The 11,365-nt window shown below is 37.4% G+C and overlaps 1 protein-coding gene across 1 annotated transcript in view; it reads right to left on the bottom strand.

Moving 5' to 3' along the window:
* Positions 1–11,365, bottom strand: part of LOC111150444 (cyclin dependent kinase like 5) — a 211,619-nt gene that overhangs the window by 43,453 nt on the left and 156,801 nt on the right. Inside the window, exons 6-8 of the mRNA XM_022507912.1 lie at positions 8,127–8,247; positions 5,870–5,929; positions 1,935–2,025 (exon numbers count right to left, since the gene is read on the bottom strand). Of these exons, the coding sequence (XP_022363620.1) occupies positions 1,935–2,025; positions 5,870–5,929; positions 8,127–8,247 (272 nt within the window). The remainder of the gene's footprint in view (positions 1–1,934; positions 2,026–5,869; positions 5,930–8,126; positions 8,248–11,365) is intronic.

The raw sequence follows: 11,365 nt of genomic DNA, 5'->3' as shown, positions 1-11,365 counted from the left end.
AAACAAAGACAAACACAAAAGAAAATCAATCAAAAAACCAAGTTTAAAAATTCGCACAGAAATTCTAAAATCTAACCACACAAAGAGAAATAATAAAGTGACTAACCACCATTTGTTTCCCAAGATAAAGCAAGCTTTTGATTAAAAAAAAAAAAAAAAAAAAGTAAAGCTTCCAGTAACTGGTATCAATAATTCTTATACACTCTATGTCAGCAATGAATCAAGAATTACAATCAGATGGTTAACAGACACTGGGAAATTGTGAATATCAAAATAAACCCTCAAGTGAGTAACTTACACATACAGTCATCATGATCTTCAACAAAAACAACAAAAAAACCCACAGAGGGGCGCCTGGATGGCTCAGTGGGTTAAGCCTCTGCCTTCAGCTCAGGTCATGATCTCAGGGTCCTGGGATTGAGTCCCGCATTGTGCTCTCTGCTCAGCAGGGAGCCTGCTTCCGCCTCTCTCTCTGCCTGCTTCTCTGCCTACTTCCAATCTCTCTCTCTCTCTCTCTCTCTCTCGTGTCAAATAAATAAAATCTTAAAAAAAAAAACCCACAAACAGAGAAATTTGTACTCCTACTATATAAGAAGTATCTTTTAAAAATTAAATTTCTCAGGATGTCTGGGTGGCTCAGTAGGTTCAGTGTCTTGACTCCTGATTTCAGCTCAGGCCATGATCTCAGGGTCATGGGATCAAGCCTTGCGTGAAGCTCCACACTCAGTGCAGAGTCTACTTGAGATTCTCTCCCTCTCTCTTCCTCTGCTCCCCGCCCCCACTTGAGCTCTCTTTCTAAGATAAACAAATAAATAAATAAAACCTTTAAAAATTAAATTTCTCATGACCCCCATATATATGTCTTGCACACTAAAGAAATGAAACCTATAATAAGAGTACCAGTCATCATCACCACCATATCTCATTTTATTTGCAGAGTTTGCCTTCTTTCTTCATTCTTGGATGGTCCCCAAGAAGGAAATACAATGTATGGAAAATAAGAAAATACTACAACTAAGGTAATACAGGATTATTCATATAACTATGTAATAGAGTTCAGGAAGATAGGATCCTTCTTAGGTTCTCAAGTTTCTAAAAAGAAGAATCTTAGCAGAAAACCCTTTTCTGGGGTTAACAGATGAGTGAAAGCACTGAAAGTGGAAGGGTGGGCACAAAGTGGATGGATGTGATGTTGCTGAGAAAATCAACAATGTGGTGTGTTTGAGTAGCCATTTATCATCAAACAAGGTTTCTCTATTCAGAAGAAAACTGGCAACTGCTTCAATATTTATACCATGTTTCTGGCAAAGTGGTTAGATATAAGAGACACTTGATAACTGCTTGTTGAATGAATGAATGAATGAATGAACCAACAGATAGGCCAGTCCTCCCAGCAAGAGATCAAGTTTATTTCTTCATCTCTTGAATCAGGGCTTGGCCATGTAACAGGTTTTGGCCAATGAGGTGAAAACCAGGCTAACAGAGGCTTGAAAACCACCTTTGCATTGAGGCTTGCCCAGTTGCTGCAGGGAATTTTTCGGCTATCACATGAAGCCACTTGGACTTGCCCACTGGAGGATGAGTCTCCATGGAACAGAGATGGTCTGTCCCAGCCAAGGCCTCATAAACCAACCATCCTCCAAATGATCTACTGAGTGACTGCAGCTACCTGAGTGATTCCCATTGAGACCAAGAGAAGAACAATCCAGCTGAACTTTAATTACTGACTCCCCCAAATCACTGGTATCCAGAATTGTGAGCAAATAAAATGGAGTTTGTTTTATATCATTAAGCTTTTGGGTGGCTTGTTATACTGCAAGAGGTTAACTGGTATTTAATAAACTAAAGTTCTTATCTTCCATAGATGATCCCAAACCTAATGACATATGATCAGCAGATATATAATGTCATTTTATCTGGGGAAGGTAACTTACCCAAGTAAGAGTTCTGGGGACCGATACCACCTGGTGGCCACATATTCTGTATAATTAGCATTATTGCCTTCTGATAGGTTCCGAGCAAAACCTGAAAGACAGAAAACCCCAAAGGTATAACTGTGAAAAAGAAATAAGAACATCATGTTGGCAAGGTATTTCAGTGCTAGTAGTATTTTAAAGGAATATCAAAAGAACACAATGACTGGTACTGAATGGGCTATTTACTAATGGTCCCTTCGTTATTTTTAAAATATTAGTCCATTCGTATATCAGTTAACATATAGTGTATTCACTAAAAAAACCTGTCTCCTCCTATATTAAAGAAATAGTATTTTTGAAGTCATCACATATAAGCATTCAGAGCATACTTTGGAGTCAGCTCTCTCGATAAATGCAAATCTTAGGAACAAAATGAAGTCCCTACAAGAGCCCAAGTCAAAGCTAAAATACCCTGTCACAGATGGTCATTATATTCTTTTTTTCCCCCAAAAGTTTTTTATTTATTTACTTGAGAGAAGGGGGGGGTCACAGAGAGGGAGAAGCAGACTCCCCATTGAGCAGGGAGCCCGACGGGGGACTCGATCCTAGAATGCCGGGATCATGATCTGAGCCAAAGGCAAACACTCTGAGCCAGTCATTATATTCTGATATGTGGGATTTAACATTAGTATTTGTAGATCTACTGTTGCTGATCAGCTCTAGCCATTATACAGACAACTAATGGTTGGCAATAATGGAAACTAAGCAGGCCAAAATTATTTTCATCTCCTAATATGACAGAGAAGCATATTAGGGGTACCTTAATTACTTACAGACTCTATCGATAATTATTTTCCCTCCAAACCCTTTCAAAAGATTTTGGGGCCAAAAACTAAGCCAGCAGGTAAGCTAATTACCCACCTAACACACCAAAAGCATTATGGATAGTCAGAGAGAACCAGAACATTAAAATTAGGGGTAAAACATTAGAGTAAAAAATTGGAAGAAATATTCCTATTTTCAAATGGGATTCTTCAAGATAGACAAAGGAGCCCAGTACTATAGAGGGAAAGCAGTTGAGACGTGATCACTGGGGACGCATAGGGTACAAAGAACCACATGCAGTGCAGCCATGTGAAATTTCCTTACCACTTCAAATTGTCTTTCCTTTAAAAAATGATGCCGGGGGTGCCTGGGTGGCTCAGTTGGTTAAGTTTCTGACTCTTAATTTTGGCTCAGGTCATCTCAGGGTCCTGGGGTCAAGCCCTGAGTCTGGCTCCGTGCCCAGAGGGAAGTCTGCTTGAGAATTCTCTTTCCCTCTCCCTTTGCCCCTACACACACACACACACACACACACACACACTACCCCCCCATAAATAAATAAATAAATAAATATTTAAAAAATAAAAATAGAAAAGAAATGATGCCACATCAGGGATACCGTCCCCTATTATTAAACATTCTATAGGCAACATATTTGTATTTACAATTTGTTTACAAATTTCAGTAATTTCGGGGTTTAAGCAGATCATCAACCCACAGAATCATGGATACATAGTAAAGGAAGCATGAGGTGCACAAAATCTCAGTATTTGATGGTAGTCACCATTATGGATAGGAAGCAAGAAATAGAACCAGAAATATTTCTGAAAATCATAATACTAAGAAAGTGCTAAAAATGTCAAGGTCAAAATCTTTTAAACAGCTGTATTTCGATATTTCTTTCTTATTCTTCTAAGCACTTCATAAGATATAGCAGGACTTGCAAAGAAGACATCCAAATGGCCGACAGACACATGAAAAAGTGCTCAACATCACTCGGCATCAGGGAAATACAAATCAAAACCACAGTGAGATACCACCTCACACCAGTCAGAATCGCTAAAATTAACCAGCCAGGAAAAGAACGACAGGTGTTGGTGAGGATGCGGAAAAAGGGGAACCCTCCTACACTGCTGGTGGGAATGCAAGCTGGTGCAGCCACTCTGGAAAACAGCATGGAGGTTCCTCAAAAAGTTGAAAATAGAGCTACCATATGACCCAGCAATTGCACTACTGGGTATTTACCCTAAAGATAAAAATGTAGTGATCTGAAAGGGCACGTGCTGCCCAATGTTTATAGCAGCAATGTCCACAATAGCCCAACTATGGAAAGAACCTAGATGTCCATCAACAGATGAATGGATAAAGAAGATGTGGTCTACATATATACAATGGAATACTATGCAGCCATCCAAAAAACAAAAACAAAAAAACGACATCTTGCTATTTTGCAACGATGTGGATGGAACTACAGGGTATTATGCTGAGAGAAATAAGTCAATCAGAGAAAGACAATTATCATATGATCTCTCTGATATGAGGAATTTGAGAGACAGAGCAGGGGTTCGTGGGGGAAGGGAAGGAAAAATGAAACAAGATGGGACTGGGGAGGGAGACAAAACAAAAGAGACTCTTAATCTCAGGAAACAAACTGAGGGTTGCTGGCGGGGAGGGGGGGTAGGAGGTATGGGGGTGCTGGGCGATGGACACTGGGGAAGGTATGTGCTATGGTGAGTCCCGTGAATTGTGTAAGACTGATGATTCACAGACCTGTGAAACAATAATACATTATATGTTAATAAAAAAAAAATAATGCAGGACTCTTCTTTGCAATATTCCCTATAAATAGTATAAAAAAATTTAAGTCCTACAAAACATTTTTTCTCAGGCAAGCAGGTTCATAATATTCAAATTCTTTGCAAACACTAAGGGAAAACAGTTACACTTTCTTCTAACAGCCACACTGGAGAAAAGTGGTCCTTCACACAGTGCGTTCTTAGAAGGCTTCTATTTCTCATTTGTTCAATCCACCTCCGAGGTACTAATCTAACTTTTGCTTATGAAAGGAGATGAATTCTCACTTATATATAAGAGTTTACATTATACTTACTATTATACTTGAACATATGAAAAATAACATTAAGTCAAGTTGTTATTTTTCAGCATACAGATTAGACAAAAGATTTTTTAAGTGACTCAGAACTTAAGCATCCTAATCTATAGTTTTAAAACTTTCCTGAATTATTTCAACTTTAATTTTTAATAGCACTTAATACAGTTATATATATATGGAAACGAATGCACAATTTTCTACTAGGAGAGAGTACAATTCAAAAGCTTCCTTATAGGGGCACCTGGGTGGCTCAGTGGGTTAAAGCCTCTGCCTTTGGCTCAGGTCATGATCCTAGGGCCTTAGGATCGAGCCCCGCATCAGGCTCTCTGCTCAGCAGGGAGCCTGCACTCCCCCCACCCCTTTGCCTGCCTCTTCCGCCTACTTGTGATCTCTGTCTGTCAAAAAAAAAAACTTTAAAAAAAAAAAAAAAAAGGGGGGTTCCTTATACACTCAACCAGGAGATGGAATATTAAACATCAATTACTAATCTCATTCATTGAACATTTAAAGGGAATAAATGGAACTGCTCTAAAAATGTCTTTGACGTTTATAGGTATGTAACCATTGCACATGCATGATACATATGTATTTCCCTATGCATATTGTTAGTTTATGATCATACCTAAAATAATTTCTATCAATGTTTAAAATACCTCAAAAATATTCTTTTATCGTACCCAAAACAGAAGGCATAGTAGTGTTTCATAGAAAACTGGTTTTTTGGAATCATTAAGTACTGGGTTTATGAATATATACACATGCATCTATTTGCTTTGCATTCTCATTAAACAAATACTGCATTATGAATTTTTAAAAAGAGTAGACAACACTATGCAAAGAGTGTACAGTATTTACCTAACCATCCATTTTTCAACACATGACCCAACAGAATATTGCTCTGCTAACTGAAGTCAAAACATAAAAAAACAAAACAACCCTTTTAATAAGCCTTTAAAAGTTACCTATGTGTTATATTAAATTAATTCTACTTACAGGGCTCAATTTCTTTTTAACTTACCAAAATCACACAGTTTCAAAACATCATTGTGGCTGATTAAGAGATTTTCTGGCTTTATATCTGAAGTATAAAGATGAAAAAACAATTATTAAAAAATGTTCCATGGTCTGCTGATTGACACTACTGGATCACTATAATGGCATCTAATTAGAAATATCCAGAGTAGGGGCGCCTGGGTGGCTCAGTGGGTTAAGCCTCTGTCTTCAGCTCAGGTCATGATCTCAGGGTCCTGGGATTGAGCCCTGCGTTGGGCTCTCTCCTCAGTAGGGAGCCTGCTTCCCCCCCCACCCCGCCTGCCTCTCTGCCTACTTGTGATCTCTCTCTGTGCGTTAAATAAATAAATAAATAAAATCTTAAAAGAAAGAAAGAAAGAAAGAAATATCCAGAGTAATATGAATAGAAACCTGTGACAGGGAAAAGCAGGGTAACACATTTTTTGCTGATTCATAAAAGTTTCAACTAATTTTTTTTTTTTTTTTTTTTGAGAAACAGGAAGACCCACAATGTAAAAAATATTTTTCCCTTTAAATTGTAAAGGTATTAATGTGATCTCGGGAAGGAATTTAAGAATCATTGAATCTAGGTCACCACATTTCAAGGAACTATTCTACTTTATAAAGTACTAGTAACATAAGTTTTTCGAGACAGAATATAAAATTTTCAGAGATAGAATATTTTAAAAATGTTCACACCCACAAGATAACTTAAAAACACATATAAGTACCTAGCATTATATTTACTAGAGGAAAAACTACATAAAAATTAGAATTTGTTGTGATTTTCTATATAATGTCTATATTTACATATCTCTTTAGCTTTTCTGTGTGGTTCATAATTATAAATGTGTAATGCCGAAGTTATACTGGATGAGTCAAGACAAGATTTCTCATTTTTTCCATGGATCTTCAGAAGATGTGGTGGGAGCTGAGTAGAAACATACAGAAAATGCTATTTAATTCCTGCTTTGGGAGGCATCTCACAATCCTATTTTTAGAGTACCTATCATCTGTATCAGATGGCAGAGGTAAAAATGGAAAAAGGGAAGACAGGAGGAAAATCTGAAGATTTCAGAATCATGGTTTCTACTGCTAATTCACAATCATTGATTTATTACCATATACTTAACCAAATCACAGCAACACTTTAGAAATGCAGCTATATCAGTTCCGTATTAATAGCTTCATATTGTGGTATAGATTGCTATTAGTATCATTACTCTAGACACTAGACATGTAGTTGACTTGGAGATCTCTCTGTACCACCAACAACCTGGATAAGGTAAGTGATATGAAAGTCAAATCCAAAAAATATATAAAATGTCTTTTTCTAAATATACTAGGAGTTGGCATTTTTCACATGACCTTTAAGCTATTCTTAAAGTGAGACTATTTTTAAAGTGATATGTTTGTGTGTTTGTATAGGTAAATTAAAATGAGGTATTCATTTATCTGATAATTCAGAGACAAGAAGTAGATATTGTAACATTTTCTGATAAACATCTTCTGGCTCCATTATTTTATCAGTATGTATCCCATTACTGTAAAACTCTGGAATTCAAGAGAGCTTATCAGGAGAAGATAAATAGTGTAGAAGCAAAAACCATGCTGAGAAAGTAATTTCCCCTTTAGTACTATAAACTACCCACCACACAGCAATAAAGGACAAAATATTAACAGTTTATGGAAGCATACACATGACATTTATGCAAGGTTAATCATGCCTACAACTTGCAACGGGCTCTTCTCATTAATGGGTAGGAAAATTCAAGAATTGAATTTGGTATATATACCAGAGGTGGTTGGTTTAAGAGGGAATGGGAGGTGACTGTCAATGGGGGTCAGTGACCACCTTTAAAGCCTTATTCTAGGTGGTTTCACATTTTCTGGTCTACCAGCAGGACCAAAAGGCAACAGAGAACATCTCTTTGTTCTTTTTACCCAAGGTAAGCTTCAAAATTCCTATTTGTTGAGTTCTTTATATATATCCCTAGGCATTTCTAAAGTTGAGAATAGACCTGGTTATACAAACAGAGATCTCACCATAATATCCAAATAAACTTGCAATCCACCCTTTTGGTGATACAAAAGGAGACTTGGAAGGTGAACGACATCTCATATCCTGTACTTTCAAAATGTATTTAATTTAAGTGGAATGTCAGTGCTCATAGAAATACTCTTAAAACAGTAATATGTAAAATATTTCAATGTTAACTCTGAGGTTTTCTTAATATTTTTCATTTCAAAAATTGCATACTTACCTCTATGTACAATATCATTCTTATGGCACCAGTGAATAGCTTTGATTAACTGATAGATATAACTTTTAACTTTTTCAGGTGGAACTCCATTTGGCATTTCTTCCAGCAATTCAAGCATATTCTAAAAATTAAACAGGGAATCATTAATCTCCACAAATAAGGTAGACCCATAAATCATGTATTAACAATTTTAAAAAGCATCTTAGGGGCGCCTGGGTGGCTCAGTCGGTTAGGCATCTGCCTTCGGCTCAGGTCATGATCCGGGGTCCTGGGATCGAGCCCCACATTGGGCTCCCGGCTCAGTGGGAAGCCTGCTTCTCCCTCTCCCACTCCACCTGCTTGTGCACCCTTGCTCTCTCTCTCTCTCTCTCATAAATGAATAGAATCTTAGATAGATAGATAGACAGATAAGCAAGCATCTTGGATGAAAATTCACCCAATACATGCATGCATTTTCAACAACTGTTTTGCTTTCCACCTACTATCTTTTTCATGCAGAAGCAGAATACTGTATTAAATCAAAGTTCTCTTTTAAGAGAAATTCCATTTTTACTACTCCCCAGTGCTTCCCCAAATAATAACCTTGGCACTTTCCACTCTCTGTAAAACCTTTCAGGCATCACTTCAGAATAACTTCAAGGGAAAAGCAATACAAAGTAGAGATAAGATGCTGTAATGTAAAAAGGAGGGGGGAAACAGTCATTTTAACACAGCCTCCTATGTATGTTTACTAGAACCTTGTAATAAAAATCAGGCCTTGAAAATATTTCTTGAACACCTGGAAAATATTCTTAAAAGAAAATGCTCCCTAAGATTAGGAGTGATCCATGCAATCAGTACAAAAATTAAGACAGGCCAGAAAATCTTGCTGAAATAAACATTGACAGACTCCCAACAAACCAAGTTCTGAAACTCTTAGTCTGGAGTCTAAAATTCATGTAAAATTTTTTTATTAAGTAGAAAATCCACTTAACCAGTCTCCACTGAATTTCCAGATTAACCACCCATTTCCCATTGCCTCTGTAGGTACAATACTAAGGTCCACAGCATGATTAGAGTTTATTGTTTGTAGACGACCATCTAAGAAAGCAGGTCTCAAAGTAGGATCTGTCGATCTCTTGGGGGTGGTTACCAGATCTTGCAGAAGGCCCATAAAGTCAAAACTATATTCATAGCAACACTCAGCTCGTTGGCTCTTTCACTGTGTTTGTATTTACACCGATGACTCAAAGCAAGGATGGGTGAACTGGGGGCACCTTAGCATAAATCAATGCTATATGCTCGCAGTTTAAAAAAAATAAAAAGACGAAAAGCCAGTTTTAGTTGAGGATGTCTTTCTTTGATGAAGCAGTAAAATTATTGCTTGTATTAAATTTCAACTTTTGAGTAGGTGTCTTTTTAGGAATCTATATGGTAAAATGAAGAATACACACAAAGCACTTCTGTTACATAACAAAGCAAGATGGTTGTCTTGAAGAAACTCACTTGCGTGATTGAGTTGCAAGCTCAACTAGCTGCTTTTGGCAGAACACCGTTTCTTACTTGAAAGAATGACCCACAACCATATTTATGTTAACAGGTAATGGGATTATTATTGTTATTCCTAAATGAATTAATAATTTATATTGCTCAGTTTTGACTCATAATATGATAAATATTAACAGATAAAACCCACATATATAATAAGCTCTAAGGCTTTCCAATAATGTTAAGAGTGTTGGAGTTGTAAGACCAAAGAGTTCGAAAACCTGCTTGTGCTAACACAACCTCACAGTTTTGTTCCCACCAGTTGAGCTGCATACACACAATCAGTTGTTTGTTTATAACACTCTCATACCTATTTATAACCGATGCACTTGTTATTTTAATACAATTAAATATCATATAAACCAATGAAATAATGTTTTAAATAAGGAGAGTTGCTGTTTATCAGAAAACAAAGTTTAATACTTTGGAAAGACTTAATGAAGGAAAGCCACTAAACATACTGCTGCCTCATCAAATGTGAGCGCAACCGTAAACGCCGGCAGGGGACAGTGGTGATGCGATAAGGATCCTGCACTGAGACTGCTTCATAATACTTTTAAGTTTTGCGTCACTTTAAAGATGCTCTCACAGGCTATCAGAGTTGTTGCATTGTGGGTATGATGTGCTTAAGAAAGACTCATCAGAACTCCAATAAGAAGACAGATACTCGAAAGGCCCTGACCCTACCCCAAAGAGTAGTAAATGAACATACATTGATATATTTTAAGTTAAAATGTCTGAAGCATGTATGCATCATTTTTTAATGATTCACCACTTAAACTGCCATTTTCAACTAACAAATGCATAGGAGGTCCCAAATGGACCATAGGAGGTCCAAATGAGGAATAAGACGGTTTTGCAATATAGAAAATAAACTGTATGTCTCATTTCATATTACACTCTAAATTCAGTGGCTGGGAAGAATGTCCCTCAATATCCATTCTTCCTTTAACCCACAGTAATACAATTTGTAAGTGGATGCACAGGTGTTCAGAATGAAGAGTACATTTCCCCTCTGCCTTGCAGCTAGGGTGGCTATGAAACTAAATCCTGGCCGATGGAATGTGACAGCTGGAGCTTAATCTTGACCTTGAGAACAAGGGCAACATCTCAGGGGCGGTAGAGCAGAAAGGCAGACGAAACTAGGTCTCCTATGGCTACAGAGCAGAGTCACCATACCAGGTACCACCTACCTTTGTATTTATATGTGAGGAAGAAGGAAATATCTATTTGTTTAAGCCACTGTCGTCCTGTATCTCTAACAACCCCCTACCTTTGAGAGCATCACTTTCCTGCCCTCTTGAGACTCTATTAATCGTTAGGCACTGCCGCTGATGGGAGGTCACCTTCCACTGAAAAACCACAGGGTCAGGGCAAGAACCCAGGCCTAGAGGGACACATATGGGAGCTCTGGGAGCAGCCCTGCCACTTAACAGCAAAGAGATCTCAGACATACAAACTGGTACACAGAGGTGATTTCCCCATTTGTTCCTATTAAATTGTTATTAATCGTGAACTACCACCCTGAGCAGAACAGAAATTTAAAAAAGACAAACTGAAATAGATCTGTCAGAATTTCATTACTTGGCAGTGAAAACTGCAAACTGCACGATTATTCTTGACAACTAAAATATAATATAAAGAGTTTCTGATTTTTACAACAGTCCTTTTTTATAACTTTTTGAGAAGTATTAAATTTCAGTTTAATTTTG

The sequence above is a fragment of the Enhydra lutris genome, unplaced genomic scaffold (genome assembly GCF_002288905.1).
Source record: "Enhydra lutris kenyoni isolate GAN:26980312 unplaced genomic scaffold, ASM228890v2 scaffoldscaffold23, whole genome shotgun sequence".
In the NCBI taxonomy this organism is placed as follows: Eukaryota; Metazoa; Chordata; class Mammalia; order Carnivora; family Mustelidae; genus Enhydra; species Enhydra lutris.
Note: the sequence above shows the minus strand (reverse complement) of the source record. Positions and strands in the feature narration are given on the sequence as shown.